The sequence below is a fragment of the Pseudonaja textilis genome, chromosome 4 (genome assembly GCF_049901715.1).
Source record: "Pseudonaja textilis isolate UNSWEBS1 chromosome 4, rPseTex1.2, whole genome shotgun sequence".
Lineage (NCBI taxonomy): Eukaryota > Metazoa > Chordata > Lepidosauria > Squamata > Elapidae > Pseudonaja > Pseudonaja textilis.
In genome coordinates, this window is record NC_141993.1 from 10,479,094 (window position 1) to 10,500,028 (window position 20,935).

The 20,935-nt window shown below is 43.4% G+C and overlaps 1 protein-coding gene across 9 annotated transcripts in view; it reads right to left on the reverse strand.

The window, feature by feature from the left end:
• Positions 1-20,935, reverse strand: part of LDB3 (LIM domain binding 3) — a 137,112-nt gene that overhangs the window by 10,296 nt on the left and 105,881 nt on the right. For 3 of the 9 annotated variants that reach the window (XM_087932218.1, XM_087932219.1, XM_087932220.1), the window contains exons 10-13: positions 20,099-20,293; positions 10,693-10,740; positions 6,437-6,654; positions 2,363-2,675 (exon numbers count right to left, since the gene is read on the reverse strand). In XM_087932218.1, coding sequence (XP_087788344.1) covers positions 2,363-2,675; positions 6,437-6,654; positions 10,693-10,740; positions 20,099-20,293 — 774 coding nt within the window. The remainder of the gene's footprint in view (positions 1-2,362; positions 2,676-6,436; positions 6,655-10,692; positions 10,741-20,098; positions 20,294-20,935) is intronic. The other 6 variants (XM_087932224.1, XM_087932222.1, XM_087932223.1 and 3 more) reach the window with 3 other exon arrangements.

Sequence of the window (20,935 nt, forward strand, 5' to 3'; positions counted from 1 at the left end):
AGACCACTGCATGCTTCCGATGTGGGAAGGAAGGTCACCGGGCTGCAGATTGCCGTACCAAGCTAGAACCAAAGGGGTCGCCAGGAGGAGGAAGAAAACCTGAAAACCCCCCAGCAAAGCTTCGCAAAGTGGTGCTTAAAGCAGAGGAGGTTGTAGAGATCGTCCCTCTGAAAGGAGAGGAGCTGGGAACTCCAACCTCTTCTGAAGAGAGTGAATCTGAATCGGAAGACGACTCACTGGTAAGTCCAAACAAGGGCTCTATGACCATTCCAGTGAGATTAAGGGTACCCACGTTGGGAGCCAAAGGGGAAATGCCGGCCTTGTTAGACTCTGGGTGCACAGTCTTTGCTGATTTAAAACATAAGTAATGTCTGATAACATTCTCTTTACAGCCAAGAACAGAAATCACTGTTGTCTTTGGAAATTATATACAGCCCATCCTCAAGGTATGAATCATTCTAATAACTTCCATTCTTCTAGGAACCTCTTAATTCATTTATATAGAATAGAATAGAATAGAACAGAATAGAATAGAATAGAATAACAAGAGTTGGAAGGGACCTTGGAGGTCTTCTTATCCAACCCCCTACTTAGACAGGAAACCCTACACCACTTCAGACAAATGGATATCCAACATCTTTTTAAATGCTTCCAGTGGTGAAGCTCTCACAAGTTCTGGAGGCAAGTTGTTCCACTGATTAATTGCTCTCACTGTCAGGAAATTCCTCCTTAGTTCTAAGTTGCTTCTCTCCTTGATTTAGTTTCCATCTGTTGCTTCTTGTCCTGCCTTCAGGTGCTTTGGAGAATAGCTTGACTCCCTCTTCTTTGGGGCAGCCCCTGAGATATTGGAACAGTGCTATCATGTCTCCCCTTCTTTTCATTAGACTAGACATACCCAGTTCCTGCAACCGTTCTTCATATGTTTTAGCCTCCAGTTCCCTAATCATCTTTGTTGCTCTTCTCTGCACTTTTTCTAGAGTCTCAACATCTTTTTTTAAATCGTGGTGACCAAAACTGAATCAAGTGTGGTCTCACCAAGGCCTTATAAAGCGGTATTAATACTTCACGTGATCTTGATTCTGTCCTTCTGTTTATGCAGCCTAGGGCTGTGTTGGCTTTTTTGGCAGCCGCTGCACACGCCTGTCTCATATTGAAATGGTTGTCCACTAGGACACCGATTTCCCCCTACCTGAAAGAGAATGTATTTACAAAGAACTCTATGCTAGTTTGGGATGGCCACTAGTGAAGTTTCTGTTTCTCCAAACTGGATCCCACCCGCTGTGTTGGACGTCATCAGCCCTACTGGTTGGGGATAATGGAATTTGTAGGTCACCAGCTTAGGAGTGATCAGATTTGGGGGGGAAGATGTGTTAGCCATTTGCAGTATCCATCCTGAATCTAGGATGTGACTCGAATGGAATTTCTGCTTTCCAAGGACTGAATGGTGAAGATAGACACTGTACACAAAAGACAAGCTTTTCTCTCTAGGAAAGCTAATGTTAGGTGAAAAAAACATCAGGATCATAGGTTAAGAGGCAGTGCAGAAAGATTTACTGCTCAATCCTATGCACAAGATGAAGAATGAGTCCACAGAAATCTTTACTCCTTTAAGAGGTGTTTATATAAGGCTGACATTATAGAGGGTGTGTTCTCTCTCCTTGTGTCCAGTATTCATTGCAGAGTACTCCATGTAGAGTTAAGAAGAAGATGGATTGCTTGTAAAGTATTTTGCCTACCACATATATTTCTGTATGTGTCTTGTATATAAACCACTGTTCAATGTCTCTCTGTGTTGTGATTTGCTTCTGGGTTGTTTCACAATAATAGTCATGCTGCAAATGCTGTAACACAACTAATGGCTAAAATTGGTGCTCGAGAAGGGCCAATGGAATCCAAGGAAGCTGGACTTGGATCTCTTATGGCAGTGATGGCTAATCTTTTCCTTGTCGCGTGCTGAAAGAGCACATGCATGCCTGCACCCATAATGCAGTGTGCACATGACCCTCTGTGCATGCACGTGTAACCCCCCCCCGGACATGCATCTCCCACATGCGTGTTTCCCCCCCCCACATGCCCGACAATTGGCTGGCTGGGGGCGTGTGCACATGCGCTGTGGATCTGTTCTGGGTGACCTCTTGCATGCCAGCAGAAATGGCTCTGTGTGCCACTTCCGGCATGCATGCCATAGGCTCGCCATCACAGTCTTATGGCAATGCAAGGACTCTAAACTGATGATGCACTTAACTCCACCTTCCCACCTCTGCCTGCCTTTCTCCTACACATCCACCATCTTCAGTCTCTGGCATAAATGTAAATGCACTCCACTAGAAGTCCTTTCCACAGAAGGATACAATGGACATACCTGATGATGCTGTTACAATGTCCACAGAGCGGAGTTCGGCTACCGGCGGGGCAGCGCTCTGCTCTTTGGATGGTTCCCCGTGCGATGGCAGGAGCCTGGATGGACGCGGGAATTGAGGGAGGTGGAGCAGAAGATGGAGGCACCGGAGCACCCTTTGGCAGAATGTGCTTGGTGACGGTGGTTGTACTTTTCCCAGGAGCAAACTTTTGGGAGAAGGAATCATCTGTCACCCAGGGGGGACGACTTGCAGGCTCAGGTTGGCTTGGAATATAGGTATGTGTGGACACCGACGGTGGGGCGGGTGCTGGAGCTGCTGTAAATGAGAAATTTGCACATAACAATCCTCATTTTTTCCCCTGCAAACCAGAAGTGGGATTCAAAATTTTTAACAACCAATTCTGTGGGCCTGGCTTAGTTGGTGGGCATGGCTTGGTGGCCATGTTATTGGCTGGATGTGGCCAATTCAATATCACTCACATTGAGGCACGCATCTCCCCGCCTGGCCTCTCATGACTGTGGGGATGCTGCAAGAATCATGTGAAAAATGGTCATAAATCACTTTTCAGTGCCATTGTAACTTTGAACAAGCAAAGTACCAGCAAAGGAGGGGGAAAAAACCTCCAGAGACATTCCCGAGACAGGAGGGCTAGTCCTGCCAAGAATGTAATAAGAGTTAATGGAGAGGCAGTTTCTGTAAGCAACACCAGAATGTTTCCTTCCTTACAGGATTAGGCCAGTAATTTCTTCTAACAACCGGTTCTCCGAACTGCTTAGAATGTTAACAACTGGTTCTAACAAATAGGTGCGAACTGGTAGAATCCCACCCCTGCTGCAAACTACAATATTTATCAGGACATTCATACCAGAGCAGCCTCAGATAATCTTAATGCTGCTTTCGAAGCCTGCTTTCAAAATCCGATGCTGCAACAGAGCTAAAATATTGGATAAGCCTTGGTCTTTAGAGTCAAATAAATTGCAAGAATCATTATTTAGTTTGTTTTGGTAGGTTGTCTATATCAACCCTGTAGTCCAGGATAGCAGTCAACAATTGCATAATGTTAACAATCCAGGGTGCAATTCAACCGGTATAACAACCAGTTTGGTGAGCGCGTATGTGCACCAAATGTGCACTGTGCACGTGTCCCCACCCCTGGCTGACACCCTTCCATTATCAGCTGGAAGTTGGATATAACATAGCCCTGTACATGGAGGGTCCATTTGGATGCTAGTTAAGGGGACCCAGGCTTTATGGAAATGTCTAATTTTGCAGATCCCAGAATTTAATGGCCTTCCTTTCCCTGGTGGAATGAAGTAGAGTTTGCGTGGCAAATTCAGTAGTAAGCAGAAAGCTAAACTCAAAAATCTTCTAAGATGTTTTTCAGGCCTAACTTTCAAGACTTCATCGGCTCCAAAAGACAGAGAATTTGCAAACTAATCCTGAACCGCATGTTATAGTTTTTAATAATAAATTTCAGAACATCATTCTTCTCTATTCTTCCTTCTGTTCTATGTTTAAAAGAAAGTTTTATTTTAATTTCCTGTTTAGCTTTGTTTCATTCCTTCATACCAGCTCCCGTGCCTCATTCCATTCCCACCTTAGCCCAAGGCCTCGTTCTTTCATACAAATGTATATTTTTTAAAAACTTAAAAATCTATAAACTGAGGCCTTTCCTTGTTCTCAACCTCCTGATGTCTTATGATATTAAATCACTCACAGTTTTGGAGGCAAATATCTTGCCGCTTAATCAGAACGCTAGCTTAAATGTTCAAGCTGCTTTGGCATCATTTTCTTGGTGAAAACTGTATAGAAATAAATAATCTTGAGCATCTCACGAAGAAAGGTTTGCAGGTGTACCTTCCTTTGCTAAGCGAGTTGCTGATTTTCAGACGGGGGAAAAACAGTGGACAACTCAAAGAATACAGTATTCCAAAAAAGTAACCTCCTATTTCTGAAGTGAAATACGATAGACTCGAGACCGGAGTTGAGTTCAGCTCTTTATTTAACTGTCAGTAACTTCAACTAAACTCGAGCCGTGGCAGCCTCTTTTATAGCGGCTGCTCGCGGCTCGCAACCAATGGCATCATTTTAAACCTCCCGCCGTTTAGGTGGCCAATCATAATCAGTTGTTAACCACCAATCGCTAGGCGGTAGTGATTGTCCAATCGGACCGTAGTTTTATGAGTATGCAAATGTCTATATACAACACCCCTCCCCTCTTGGCACGGTCCAACTTTACGTGTTGTATATAGACATTTGCATACTCGTAATACTACATTCCGATTGGACAATCACTACCGCCTAGCGCTTGGTGGTAGTGATTGTCCAATCGGAACGTAGTATTACGAGTATGCAAACGTCTATATACAACACATCCCATCTGGATTCTGCTGCTTTATTCTGTGGAGGGCTTCGATAAAACATGGAAAGGCTTAAGTCTTCTTCTGGGATGCTACCATAAGGAAAAGAGTGTACCACACAGAGGCCTGTAGACATCTGAATTGGCTCCTCTGCTTACTAGGAACAGAAGGAGCTTATTCTCAAGATGCAGAGGTAATCGTGGAGGGAGGGGGGGAACCTAGAATGTCATGCCATCTGCTGACAGTTTTGGGGAACTGGCATCCCGTGAACAAGGACTATATTTCTGGTTTCTGAAAATGTGATTTATCTCCAGACAAAGAAGGACCGTGAAGTTGTTTTCAGCAAGTGCTAAGCAGTGTCCTTCAACAGCGGAATGCAGAATTTTCCTAACCGTGTTTATACATCAAGGCAGCTTGTTAGGCTACTGGGAAATGAATGAGTGTCTATGGCTGTTGTTTTATAAAGACCTGTTCTCTTCAGAGGTTTCAATCAATCAGAATAGAGCTGGAAGGAAGGGACTTTGAAGGTCTTCTAGTCCAGCCCCCTGTGCAGAGTCCTTCGGGGGGGGGGCAGGAAATGCTGGCAAACGGAGCTGTGCGCTTGTCACATTTTCCCTCATTCCAGAATAAGGTTGTACCTAATTCCAGAATCTTTTTCTGTTTTGAACCCCCAGCTGAATTTCAGTGATAAATCAGGTCTTGGCTGACTGAAGAAAAAGCTAGCATGCTACCACCAGAAAATCTGAGATATGTGTACCCAACTGGGACATTAAAAAGACTTTTTTGAGGATGGCAAGAGCAAAAATTCCTGCATTGTTCCCATGGAAACTACAAGCACGTTCACGAAGTTATCAAAAGTGGATCTTAACTCTAAGGAAACTTTAATGTTATAATATGCATAAAAGTGTATCTAAAAATCTTTCTGCGGTTTATTCGAAAAAGCAATGAAAAGACCCACCATCCATCCAACCGAAGGGGAGAAAAACTAACATACAGGTAGACCTGGACTTACAACTACAATAAGGACTGGACACTTCATTGATAAGTGGCCCGGTTGTTAAGTGAAACACCGCATGACCACACCCAATTTTATGACCTGTTTGTCATGGTTGTTAACTAAGTCTCCTGTGGTTACTAAGTGAGACATCACATGATGGCAACTTGTGATTTCCTGATGGCTTCACAAATGACATTTGCTCATTAGAAGCTGGCTGGGAAGATGGCGGATTGCGAATCAGATGATACAGCATTGTAAACGAGCAATGGTTGCCAATGATTGCATGGTAGCGGGCAGAGGTGGTATGCTGCCGGTTCGCACTGGTTCTAGCGATCCGGTAGCATCAGCCAGCAGTTGGCCTCACCCACCCCACCCCTTTCCTGTCCTATATTTCCTTTGTTTGTAGCTCAGCTGATACGTGCGCCAGAGTGGATTCCCATGCCTCAGCTCTTTTACTCACCAGCACAGACAGTAAGTTTTCATGCTTAAAATTGCCCGTTTTAAAATACTCCACAAGCGCTCCCATAAAACCGGTAGTAAAATATTTTGAATTCCACCACTGGTAGGGACATGTTGCAATGGTTGTAAATTCAAGGACAGTTCAGAAGTCCTTGATAAGCAAGGACTACCTGTGCTTTCTTCTTCCTAAAGAAGTAGTAGTAGTTGTTGTTAATGAGCATTATGGGATGCAGTGAAGGATACCTTCAAATTCACCTTACCTGGCTGATAGACCGAGGGCCTTATGCTTGCAGTGGTCACAACTCTTGGCTTCGGAGCAGGTGCTGGGGCTTCACTGTAGCCAGTGTAAGGAGCTGGTCCATGGGGAGCTGGTCCATGGGAAGCTGGTCCATGGGGAGCTGGCCCATGGGGAGCTGGCCCATGGGGAGCTGGCCCATGGGGAGCTGGCCCATGGGGAGCTGGGGCTGAGGTGTAGGTTCTAAAAACAAAGCAGATCATGCATTTGTCAGAAGGCAGAGCAAACAGCTGGAGAAAGATGGTTCCCCTACAAGATGACAACTCTTCCTTGGAAGCTCCAGAGGAAAGCATGGAGATGCTACCACCCAGAAGTCTCACACAGTTAATACACACTTTCCATATTTATATCGGAAAGAAGAGGGAAACCTTTCGTAAAAAGAGGAATCAAATGCTTAGGCACTGTTAGCACCTTTGTAGAGTGTACGTCCGAAAGCCAGCCCCATGGCTATTTGGTTAAGATGGTGAGATGGTTCAGATACCAGAGAAGACAATCCTGGTGGTCTTATCCTGGCTTTGATTCCAATGGAAAGAAATCTGGCGTGCATGGGATAGGGAGATATGGTTGATACACCAAGAGGAATCTCCTAAAAATGTCCTTCGACAGAATGACCAGTGGAGGCAGAAGATTTTACATCTAATCCCAAAGGTACTTTTTCAAGAAGCAACTGGACTTTCTGGTTTTTCTTTGAAGATGGTTCACTTCTCGTCCAAGAAACTCCTTCAGCTTCTTGGATGAGAAGCAAAATGTCTTCAAAGAAAAACAAAGTCCAGTTGCCTCTTGAAAAAGCACCTTTGGGACAACCATGACCTGGAGGACTGAGAGTCTCCATAGATGTTCTAGATCTAGCAGCATTTTCTTCTTAATGGGACATCCCAACTGCTCCAGCTTCTTGTTGAAGGCCGATGCCCCCGTTTTTACCAAGGCTGAAGATATTACTGTTTTCCATCCAGGAAAAAAAAAAAAAAGAGGACATGGTCTCAGAGTCATCCTCTTCTTTGGAAGTTGCTTTTCTTCCATGGTAGAGGAAGCTCATTGGCTGAAGGCCAGGAGAGCTACCCCAAAGCCTGAAGCATCAAGGGATGGTTTGGGCCTAGCCTGGAAGACCCCAGGTTTAGGTCTTTCTAGAATTCTTTCTAGAATCTCAGGCCAAGGATTTAGTTGAAAATACCAGGGTGCTTTAGAAACAAACAGTACTTTCTACCCTTATTTATTTATTAGATTTTTTAAAAAAATATTTGCACTGCTGTTCCGATTTCCTAACAATCTGTCCAAGATTATTCCTGCAGCACACCTGCAAACGAATCATTTTTTCCCCAGAAACTGCCTGTTTTACTTCCCCATTAGACTCACGAGGGGAGCACTTTGCGATGCGTGACTCCATTAAGAAGCTAGCGGTATGTCTGGGCTTCAAAAATTTCAGCAATAGGTTCTCTGCCCGGTTTCTGGGTGAGAGTGGCCATGGTGGGAGTGGCCTAGTCAGCCTCCTGCACCATAGGGTGGTGGTGTTTTCACCTTCCCCAGGCTCCTAAGGCTTTCCTCGAGCCTCTGGGAGGGTGAAAACAGCATCCCCGGGGCTCCGGAGTCCCTCCGGAAATGGTTCCAGCCTTCCAGAACTTCCCCAGTCTCCGGAGGCTTTCCTTGAGCCTCTGAAGGCCTTCTGGAGGGCCTCCACACGGGCCCTACACTTAGCTCGCATTCAAAGGGGGCCATGTAGAGATTCCTGGGAGGGGAGGGGTGAGAGTGACGGGGTGGGGCAGGCAGGGCCAGCCAGGGGTGGGATTTGGCAGTTCACCGGCCTCTGGGAGGGCTGAAATGGCTTCCCCTGGGCTCTGGAGGGCCTCCACGTGGGCCCTGCATTTAGCTCGCATTCAAAGGGAGCCATGTAGAGACTCCTGGGAGGGGAGGGGTGAGAGAGACGGGGTGGGGCAGGCAGGGCCAGCCAGGGGTGGGATTTGGCGGTTCACCAAACCATGCAGAATCTTAGATAGAGGATCGCCTGAACCCATAGCAGCCCACTCCTGCTCTGAGCATACATCGAGTGTTTGTTTCCTTTACCAAAAGCTAGAGGTGTGTCACATCTGACTATTTTTGGGGAACCATTTTCTGTTTCTTGCAAGGTCTTATGACCCCAGAAATGCAGCAACTGTCATGAATATGAACCAGTTGCTACGTGTCTGAATTTTGATCAGTGGGGGATGCTTCAATGGTCGGAAGTGTGAAAAAGGGTCAGAAGTCACTTTTTCCAGTGTCATCGTGACTTCAAATGGTCACTAAACGAGGACTGCCTTGATTGATATAAAAGGTCACCTTGGATTTTAAATGGGGTTCATTTCCTGTACATCTCCAAGATGCAAACATCTTCTTTTTGAAAAGCCTGGTGTTTTCCTAAAGTTGTATTATATATATGTGTGCATTATAATGATATCAAAGAGAAGCAAATGCTAGCCACAAGTACTAGGATAAAGACAGATGGATATATTTATGTATTATTTCTTTCTTGACTAGCTTCCAGGAAAGGACCCTTTCAAGGTGATGTATATGACAAAAATAGATGAATAATGTATGCAGGTTTATTTATATATACGTATATATGTACCTGTGTGTACGCATGTACCGTGTTTCTCATATAATAAGGCCGGGTCTTTTTTTTTTTTGAGCCCTGAAAAAATGGCTAGGCTGTCTTTTCGGGGTTGACTTAATTCCCCCCCCCTTGCATCTTTTTCGGCGGGTGGGCGGCAATGGCTTGGATGTTGACCTCGGCATTGGTGGGGCACTTTGTATTGGGGTCAACGCAGGCAGCACCATATCTGGGTGTGCAACAAAAGTACTTCCTAATGGCAAGCCCCCCCCCCCCCCGCACCATTCCCCCCCATTTCGCATGTTTTAATATAGGCCTTAATTGGGGGGGAGGGGCTTAATTTCATTTCATGCCTATAAAACATGCTGGGACTTCCTATTGGGGGAGGCCATATTGTTGGAGAAACAGGGTATGTACACACACACATATTTGTATGTATGTATACACACACTTATAATATAATAATATAATATAATATAATATAATATAATATAATATAATATAATATAATATAATATAATAATATAATATAATATAATATAATATAATATAATATAATATAATATAATATAATATAATATAATATAATATATATGCATGCGTTATTCATCTATTTTTGTCATATACATCACATTGCAACCATCCTTTCCTGGAAGCTATATATGCTCTGTGTGTGTGTGTGCATGTGTGTGTGTATGTGTGTGTGTAAATAATAAATTGCTTTACAATATGCTGTTATCAGGAATGGGATTCAAATTTTTTAACAACCGGTTCTATGGGCATGGCTGGGTAGGCATGGCTAGGTGGGCATGGCCATACGACTGGGTGGGCATGGCCAGCCAGGGGCAGGATTTGCTGGCTCTCTGAACTGCGCAGAATCATAACAACCGGTTCTATGGGCATGGCTGGGTAGGCATGGCTAGGTGGGCATGGCCATGTGACTGGGTGGGCATGGCCAGCCAGGGGCAGGATTTGCTGGCTCTCTGAACTGCGCAGAATCATAACAACCGGTTCTATGGGCATGGCTGGGTAGGCATGGCTAGGTGGGCATGGCCATGTGACTGGGTGGGCATGGCCAGCCAGGGGCAGGATTTGCTGGCTCTCTGAACTGCGCAGAATCATAACAACCGGTTCTATAGAACCGGTCCGAACCAGTAGAATTCCATCCCTGGCTATTATTCTAAGGGAGAACAATCTAAAGGAAATCTCATTTGGGACCAGGCAAATTAATACAAAAGGCAAACACCTTCCATGCAATCTTTGCATGAATGAAAACAAGAACTTTGAGGAGCAGAACTAAAACAGGAAGGGCAGATAACACTTTCTCGCAGTGAAAATGCAGGGGCCTCCTGAAAGAGAGAAAACAAGCACAGCCCTCCATTAATAAAAGATCTGAGCCAAGCTGTAAAAAGAGATCCGTCTAAATTTGAACGGGAGAAAAATGAAAGTTTTGGAAGGAGCTGACGGCGGTTTGCCAGAACAGCTTGGAAAGACTGTAAGCCAGGCGACGTGTCTGCAGGGCAAGCAAGAATTAAGTTTGGAAACTTAAGAGGAACGAAGCCACTGCAGATAAGGAGCGCATTAATGCTCTACTAACGATCAGCTGTCAAACGAAAAACAAGAAGCTTTGAGTGGGATACCTCTTTTGGGACTGGTAGGAGGTGGAAGTCGCAGCTTGATGGTGGAAGCTAAAAAAGAAAAAGAAAAAAGACAGTGTATTTTTTAACTACAGAAGAATAAAACAGGTGTGATGGAGGCATAACATTTCCAACAACAACAAAAATAAGCAAGATTTGTGAAGAGGGGAACACACACAGAAGATCTGAAATTCATTATTTTTGTTACAGCAAAGGGACACGTAACATGTGCTCCATAAAAAGTAGAGTTAGTAACAGTAACAGAGTTAGAGGGGGTCTTGGAGGTCATCTAGTCCAGCCCCTTGCTCAAACAGGAGACAGTTTCAGACAAATGGCTGCCCAGCCTCTTCTTTAAAAGCCTCCAGTGATGTAGCACCCACAATTTCTGGTGGCAAGCTGTTCCGCTGTGTAATTGTTTTCACTGTCAGGAATTTTCTCCTTAATTCTAGGTTGCTTTTTTTCCTCAATGAGTCTCCATCCCTTGTTTCTTGTCTTGTCTTCTGGTGCTTTGGAAAATAAATTGGCCTCCTCTTCTCTGTGGCAGCCCTTCAGGTAATGGAAGACTGTTAGCCTTCTTTTCATTAGACTAGACATACCCAGTTCCTGCAATGATTAGGCCCCTAAGCAACTTTGTTGCTCTTCTCTGAATTCTTTCCAGTGTGCCAACATCTTTTTTTGTAATGTGGTGACCAAAACTGGATGCACTATTCCAAGTGTGGTCTTACTAAGGCTTTATAAAGTGGCACCATTACTTTGCGTGATCTTGATTCTATCCATCTGTTAATACAACCCAGTGTTACATTTGCTTTTCTTTTTACTGTTGCCGCACATTGTTGGCTCACGGTTAGATGGTTGCCGCTAGGACACCAAGATCCCTCTCCTCGTCCTTGGCTTATAACAACAACAGGGACTGGAATTTCCCTGGCTAAGCAAAATCGTTGTTCAGTGGCTCGTGCCCAATTTTACAACCTCTCTAAGCTACTGGCCATGAATAAATGAACCACAAGGCCGTTAAGCAAATCCAGCTTCTCCTGTTGACTTTGCTGGTTGGAAACCACTGGGATTGTCAGCCTTGGAAGCCATATTTTACTTGGAAGCTTCGAGGTTGCCACATTTAGTGCCTGGGAATTTGGGAAGGGGATTTCTTAGAGAGTGGAAGATTAGACTCAACAACATTCTTTTCTCAGAGAGTCAAGGACATGTTACCCTGCACCTGGATGGGAGTTTCTGGAGGAAGGTCTCCAGTTAGGACGATGGTTTGATTGGACCATTGTGATGGCTTGGTGAGTGCAGGGAATTTCTTTTGGGAGGGGAAAACCTGGAACTCTCAGATTTGGGTTTTCCCAGATGTGCCAAAATGACAACTCAAGTAAAAATGGAACTTTGAGGAAATGCCTGTCTCAGAGTTTATTGGTTTGGAGTTTGTTAGTTGGAACACTGACAGTGATCCCATCATCCCAGATGCTGCAACTCTTCTAAATACGTGTCACTCGCCAAGCACCCCAAATTGGGATGCTGTAGGGAGTCTTGAATGTGACGAGCCACAAGTCTCTTTTTTCAGTGCCGTTGTCATTTCCGACATTAGCTAAATGAATAGTTGTTATGCTGAAGACTGTACATTCTTAAGGGATAGAATAGAATAACAGAGTTGGAAGGGATCTTGGAGGTCTTCTAGTCCAACCCCCTGCCTAGGCAGGAAACCCTATACCATTTCATGCAAATGGTTCTCCAATCTCTACTTTAAAAGCTTCCAGTGTTGGAGAACTTATGAGTTGTGGAGGCAAGTTGTTCCACTCATTAATTGTTCTAACTGTCAGGAAATTTCTCCTTAGTTCTAAGTTGCTTCTCTTCTTGATAAGTTTCCACCCATTGCTGCTTGTCCTACCCTCAGGTGGTTTGGGAGAATAGCTTGACTCCCTCTGCTTTGTGGCAGCCCCTGAGAGCACTGCATTTGTAGCAGAGGGCTATTACCACCAAACAACCATCTACCGGGTTTTTCCTGGTGTTTCTATCTCTCAGAGAGGCAGAGGTTTAGCTGGTGCCTGCTCTTCCAATTAACCATGGGGACTGGAATGAATTTGCTCTGTTTCTTATAATTTCTACCCGTTTTCTCCTCTTTTGACTGTCTGCAAGAAGCTCTAATCGTTTTCCTTTGGGGGTCAGTCAGACCTTGTTTAAGATATCTACCAAATCTTAAAAGGCAGTCTTACACTCTGTTAAATTGGTTTGAAGAAACTTTAACTTAAAATGTTGTTCTAACAAAACTTAGCTCTGGGTTTGTCAAAAACTCTTGAGGATTGAGATGGGGAGGGTACTGAAATTCGACAGATAAATAAATAAACAGCTTTGTAACCCATGAACTGACTGATAGCAAACATACTACAGTTAAAACAGTGGCCCTTTGTTGCACCTCAGCAATCAAATTCATTCATTCATTCATTCATTCATTCATTCATTCATTCATTCATTCATTCATGACATTTATATAGTCATCCATCTTATACCCATCTCTGGGTAGGTATAGAAATAATTTGCAGATAAAATACAGGAAAGGAATTCTTCCAAATTCTCATGGCTGTGTTGGATGAGAAGAAGAAGGGATAGAAAAGTTCCTTTTAGGCTATAATTCAGAAAAATATAACAACATCTTCATGATTGTAAATGTGGCTGAACAGATAATAAGGAATTAAGAGTTGCAGCTTAACCATTAGATGTAGGATGGATGTGAGACACCAAGAAGTCTCCAGACCAAATCTGTGTTTCCTTGTGTAGCTCTTAAGCAATTTTACAAAACTTCTTACAACTCAAAATATGAGATCAGCTCCATACTTGTAGGTTAGAAGGAGAAATCATGTTTAGAAAAGTTAAAGACAACCAGCTATTTACAAAGTCATCGACACAACATCAAATATCAGAAACAACATAAGAACAACAACAAAAGAATTAAAAACTACTCAAACAAGGGAAAAAAAAACAAAATTTGGGAGAATAACTTGTATAAATACAATTATAATCTTTAGGAGAAATGTAAAATGTTAAACATCCCAATATAACACTTTCAGCTGGCACGTATTTGGATAGCTAGATCAAAGCAATATATTGGCAATTTTTCTGTTGACGCATTTAGTGAAGGCTAAATGTCAGTAAAACAATTTGTATTTAAATGACACTGCATGGAAAGATCCGTGGAAGATTGTTTTTATATAGGATTACTGTTGTGAGGATTCCGAAACATCCACAATGGAAGGATGCCTTTTGAAGTTGACAGAGCTAGCAGAAATGTCAAATTAACCTGTTTGATTAGAGAAAGATTAACAACGGAAACCTTATGGACTTTTTGCTGAAAAAGGAAAAAAAAAAACAAGAAAAATGAGTTTATGAATTATGGATTTGAAGATTAGAAAAGATCATTTATTTTGGAACATTGTAACTTTAGAGAGCAACATATAAATGAACTGCTGTCAAGAAGATTAGAAGCTGTTTTTATAATTTCCCTTTTCTTTTTCCTCCCATTTCTATTTTCTTTTTGCTCTATTTTCTATTCTTTGTTAACATTATTTTCTCTTATGGTTTTTACTTTGTTAAGAATTTCCTTAATAAAAATGGTATGTGTGTGTGTTTCTCTCTCTCTCTCTCTCTCTCTCTGTGTGTGTCTGTGTGTGTATAAAATGATACTCTAAGCTACTTTGCTATTGCATTAAATTTTTGAGCTAATGAGGTTTCCCATTCTTGTCTAAATACCACCGATTTTTAAAAGCTGCACTCTAGTTTTTTGATGCTCTGCCTTAATAAATCTGGCAGCTAACAAGTGAATTAAATTTCTCCTGGTGCACCATTTTACATCTCCTTGGGAGCAATCAAGCCGCACTAGTGTTATTTATGAAGGACTGTTGTGCAATCTTTCTAATTTCCCGAAAAGTTTCAGTCAGAGGGAGTAGCTGAAATGGCATTGCTCCAGAGATGGTAATATACATCAGTACGAGTACAAACACAGTCTAGACATGGGAAGTTTAAGGTTACCGTGTCTGGAAAGCAACAAGCCTGAGATAAGGCTGCCATCAAAATAGGTGGTCACCTTCAGGGGTGGGTTTCAAAAATTTGAGCAAAGGGTTCTCTGCCTGGTGGTTGGGTGGGCGTGGCCATGGTGGGCATAGCCTAGTTGGCCTCCTGCACCAGAGCAGGGGGTTCGTTTTTGTCCTCCCCAGGCTCCGGAGGCTTTCCTTGAGCCTCTGGGAGGATGAAAATGGCCTCCCTGGGCTCTGGAGACTTTCTGGTCCATTTATGGCCTTCCAAACTTCTGGGAGGCCCATTTTTCGCCCTCCCTGAGCCTCTGTGCATGCCCTGCATGTACCTGCATCCAAAACAGGCCGCATGGAGACGCCTGGGAGGGGTGGGGCAGGATGGGCGGGGCCAGCGAGGAATGGGATTTGGGGTTCTTCAAACTGTGCAGAATCTTAGCTAGAGGCTCTCCTGAACCCCCAGCAGCTCCCCCCTGGTCACCACATCCAAGATCAATAAATGAACAGCAATTTGGTGGTCACCATGTATAGACAGGGGAATGGCACCTAGACTTAAATCCTGAGGAGTCTCTTAACAAAGGAGGATTGAATTGTGTGCATCTGCACTAGCTAGCTTTCTTCCTGGACTAGAAGACTTCTAAGATCCCTTCCAGCCCTACAATTCCACATTCTTCATGACTAGGTCTTCTTGGACCTGCCATAAAAACAGCTGGCCTATCCATATCCAAGCCATGTCCTCGCCTCTCCGCTGCTAGCTCCCAGCTTGTGGGGTTTTTTAGAGAACACTGGATGAAGCTCACAGAAGAGAGAGTTGGATGGATATAATGTGGTTTTAAGGAGATATAGCTAGGAGTTGAAAGGTAACAAAATTATCTTCAGTATCAGTGTCTAAATTTTAATCAGGAGGCTGTGAGTTCGATACTAGGTCGAGGTAGATATTTTTCTCTCTGGACACACTGAGGATATATCTGCTGAAAAAAAACTCCGTATTGGCAACAGGGAGGGCATCTGGCCAGTAAACACTCAGCTCCATTCAGTTGCTCAGATTGCCCGCAAGGGATTTATGGGATCGTTAAAAGAGGATGATCAGTATCGGAATCTTAAGGGGATGTTGCATATTATTATTGTCTCTGAATTATTTCAGTCCACAGTTCTTGAGAGAGAATTAAAAAAAAAAAAAGATTGGAATATTCTGACCTTGGCATGTCCATTTCAACATTTATCCCAGCTCTAGCCCTGGTCTTGAACTTTGGACAAGGACCCATTTTCTAGTGCTGAAATTGGTCTTCCAAACTCTGTACCAATGTGACCATTGTCTCTTTCAGGAGAAATCACTTCTGATACACGGATCCTACTTGAGTGTCAGTATGCCATTCCACTTTTGGAATGTGCCAGGAAGAGGGAAAAATGCTTTGCACACTTCGAACTCCTCATGATTTATTGAAACCGATTTTAAAAGCAAACTGATACCACCAGAATTCTACATTACAGTTGTCAGTTGGATACCGTTGCATATAATATAAAAGTTTATGTAGTACCACAGAGACTTCTTTCATTTCAAATTACAAGAATAAATAGTATTCTGATGAGCTTAATTCCTCTTCCTGTCTCTGATAAGAATAGCTGATACTGGGAACCATTGCTTAAATGCTGAATCCAAGAACTTGGAGAAGATCCAAGATCTCAAGAATCTGAGAGTCTTGGAAAGATGAACATATTACCAACTTTCCTGATTCTTCAAGATCTGGAATCAACTGAAACAGGGGTAAGATTTGATACCTCTGAATGTAGGCTCCATAAAAATATGATTTCAGCTACAGTATTTTGAGGGTTAAAATTCTTTGTGGTCGGAGCTCCTGTTTTCAATTGTCTTTGAATTCCTGTGACCAATTCAGCTTTAGATTTCGGGAATGTTTCCAAACTCCTTTAATGATAAATGTTTGAATTTAAGACTTTTCAAGTTCTTTGGTCTGACTAACAATTCCTGACTCAAGCTACCACCACTTCTTCCTCATTTCAAGCAGCATGACTTCTGGCCCAAAGCCAGATTTTGTAATTAATTTCTGAACACCTCCGAGTAAAAGTCTTGCCATTTCTTTTGAAACCGAGTTGGAACTTGTGACTCATTTTCTTGCGGAATAGATTTAGCAGAAAACATTTTCCCATCGATTAATAAATATCTAATTGAATAAAGTGCTTTCTCTTCCCACTCCCTGAAAACTTCTTATTTATTTGGCTGCTTCAAATGTGCCTGATAATGAAATTGAAGATGATGTAAAGGAACAAGACCAGAATTTATTTTTACTTTGTGCATGTATCTATGTTGAATTTTAAATATGAATTGATCATAGTTAGATCTCTTTCTGAGTTACAGTTTTCATTTGCCTCAAAAGATCAACAAATCTGTTAGAAAAGGCTTTCCTGTCCAGTGAGATACATCTACCATTCTCCATCCTTAGTACATTGCAACTGAGTCCTGATTAATATTGCAAGAAAGAACTATTGGTGGATAAGCAAAGTAGAAGACTGGCACATATCCACAAAGCTTGTGATAAAATGGGGTGCTATGAATACCCCTTTAACAGACTGGAACTGCTTATGTCTCCAAGTTCTTTGGGACAATCAAGGTTCCTTCTCAAGTTGTATGAAATGCAAAGTGCTTCAAATGCACTGTGCCTCATTTAATAAGAAGGAATGGAAAGGCCTAACCATGTTCATCATTCCCACAAGACCTGCTGTGGTCCACCTCTGCCGACAGTGAGGAGGAACATGGGCCAGTCCTGGAATCTGGGAGAGCTCGGATGTGGGATCTGGCTCTGACACAGAGATGGGGCCAGGGCCATCTGGGAGTAATGTGCTGACTCTGGAGCCTCCAGAATCCAGACATCAGCAAGGCAGAGGACCAGGGGGAGCCTGTTCCCAATGCACGCTTGTACAGAGCTGCCAGAAGGCAAGAACAGTTAAGACAAAAGGGGAAAATCAGGAGTAAGGGCTTGGAGATAATTAGCTCCTCCCATAAGACATAAAGGAGGAGCAAAGGGATATGAGCCTTTGCAGGAAGCAACTTTGTTCGTTCTGGTCAGTTTTAAATCTGAAGCTCCATGTTGACTTTGTGCTCCATTTGGCTTTGTACAGTTAATTGGCAATTTAGTTGTTAGCAGCATTTCAAGGGAGATAAAGGTGGGTGCTTATCAGCCTTATCCTGAAGGATTGCGGCAGGCTTCTGTTGGACTATTCACAAACTGTTTGGGACTCATTGTGGGCTGTGAATGCATATAGTACACAGCCGTTGAAATAAAACAAAACGTTTTTGGGAACAACGTGTGATTGTTACTGTCTCAGGAAGCCTTGGTCAGAACAAGACCTCAGAAAAGTTTTTGGACTTTTATTCCATGGTTTAACTCAAGTGAGATTTTAAAACGAGGTTGATGATTTAGACCCTTCAAGCAGGGGTGGGATTCTACCGGTATGGCCCAGTTCAGGCGAACCGGTAGCTCTGAAGATTAGCTGGGAGCAAACTGGTTCGGTTTGCTCTGATGATCAGCTGTTGGGCCCACCTGCCCGCCCGGCTCTAGGCTGTGCTTTATATCCTGTTTTTCAAGGTCAGCTGATCTGCACGTCAAAGCAGATTGCCTCACACCAGCTGTTTAACGCACAGGGATTGCTGGAGATCAGGTCAGTAGCAAAAGCTCTGTGCACGTGCGAACTGTGCCTTTGGCACGCATCCATGCACAAAGCGTGCGCTCACCTAACTGGTTGAATGGCACCCCTGCCTTCAAGGACGGCTTTTGAATTATATGACCAGCAAATGCTTATTTGGAAACAAGGTTCTGTCTTCCTCTCTCTCTCTTCCCCTCCTCTTTCATCTCTCTTATGAATCAGCCTGTCCTTTTCCAGATCTCAAATGAATCGAACACGGGGATTGCAAGTATCACAAAAGTCGCTTACAAAGCAATGGCCACAGCTATTTAATGGCCCAAGAAGGAAGCTTTGCTTTGCGGGGAAAAACTCCATAGATGTGAGTCAACATTGAACTACTCCGTTTTCAGAGTTCTGCCAACTATTTTTTTTGGCAGCCTATCTTAAGCCAACAACAATAATAATAAAATGCTTGACTTTTAAGTAATGATCTACACACATGATTTCTAGAGTTTAAACCGCAGCTCACGAGGCTATTCTCTTCTGCAGGTAAAAACAGGGGAAAGAGTTTATTTTCCTAAAGCTGCCTGGAGAATTTTTGGACTGAGATGGGATCACAGACACTCAGCACATGGCTAGCAGAATTCTTTATTAATATTGATTAATATTTCATGTGGTAGCAAAGTACTACCAACTGCCTAGAATATTCCAAGAAACTTTTTTAAAAGAATCAATTAATTACGTACAATTTAATGTCTTTTTCTGGGAAAAGATCCAGCTGTTGTAACAGGGGATTTAGTGTACCCTGAAAGAATGAAAAGAACATAGGTGGATTTTTCTGGCTTTCTGTGAATCTAGAAATGAAGCTTTGATTTGCACGGGTGACCGATCACACTGGCATCCTCCCAAGGAAATGTGATCCATTGGAATTCATTGTCCTAGTTTAGATAATTCCAGTGAAGGTTTACAGATTATGAGCAGAAAAAAAAACCCACCTCTGGACTAACCAGGTATGTACAAAGATGGGCCCTGATATGAGATCATCATTATTTTATGACCCCATAATCCTTTGTGGAGTGGAGTCTGGGAAACTGAATCGAACTGGCAGAGCGTTTAATGGCCAGATGCCCTCCCTGTTGCCAATGCGGAGTTTTGTTCAGCAGATAGATTCTCAGTGTGCCCAGAGAGAACTCTACCTAAGATCGAACCTGACTGTGAGGCGAGAGTTCCACCTCTAGGCCACCGCACCACTTGCCCTGATACGAGATGATCAGAGTGATAATATTAATCATACAGTGATGCAATTTTGCGAGTGATTTGTGCGTTGTGAGTTTGCAGACTGGTCTTCTCCAAACTAAGCTTTTCCGAAAACTGAGATCAATTTTTTGGGGGGTAAGCACAGTTTCAGTTGCTAAACTGAAGCAATTATTCAGTAGAAGACAATGCAATGACAGAGGTTTTAAAACAGCCCTAACAAAAATGCATGGATTACCCTGATATTCTTTTTTTTTTTTTACAGGAATTTGTATTCCTGGTTATTGCCTGCATCTCTTCAAGGGACCCCCTAGAAGATGGCTAACCTTGTGGAGAACAACTTATCGTACAGTACTAAAGGTTCCAAGATACGTGGAACGTGGTTTTTTGTTTTTGTTTTGCCCTTCCCACTTCCCCTTAAATTGAATTAATTCCTTGTCCTAGTGGAGGGCACACACCAAAGCAACTGGATGGAGCAAACAAGCACAAAATTTTACCTTTGGCAGGAGGATGAGATGGAGTCATAAGCCCCAGATGAAGCAGAAGCTGGCAGCAGCGTCATCCGATGGACACCACTGTGAGAAGAAGTAGAAGCAGCAGCAGCAGCAGCAGCAGAAGACGGACTGGCCGAAGCAGCAGGCATAGCAGGAGGAGCGCAGCTGATAGACACAGGCTCATGCTCAACAGGGGTACTAAAGTTAAAGTTAAATTGGATAAAACAAGATGTATCTTTAAATGCTGGGCCTCGACTGGTCCACCAAGGTGGTAGGTCAACAAAGATACATACAAAGAGGCAGGTGAACTTGCTTCAGGGTTTTGGAAGCACAGCTCAAAAGGACCATGGAGATCAGGGGTGGAGGACATTGGATAGGGCTTGGGTACACTTGGGGTGGTGGTGGTAAGAGACTAAGAGAGTCCGCTCACCAGCTCTCTGCATCCCCACTGTGGGAAGATGCATCAGTTGGCCAATCCAGGGAGGAGATGTGATAGGATCTAGATCATGGGTAGCATCATGTTGTCGTCACGTGACTTCAACCCTGAAGCTGGCCTAACCAACGCCATTTTGGCCGCTTCAGTGTTGCCACACGGGACCTGAGGGATAGGGAGTGGGTAGTTGAAATAGAGGGGATTTTGTAGCCAAAATAAAACACTTTCTCTTGGGAACCGAGGACTTTCTCACACCTGGTTGGAGGAAAGCGGAGCGATGCTACCTGGCTGTCAGACCGCATGGTGACTGGACCTTGTGACTGATTGTTTTGAGAAGTAGAAAATCTTTCACTTTTAATTAGGTGAAAACCGTGGGAGTTTTCAGAGTCGGTTTGTACCAGTTATGT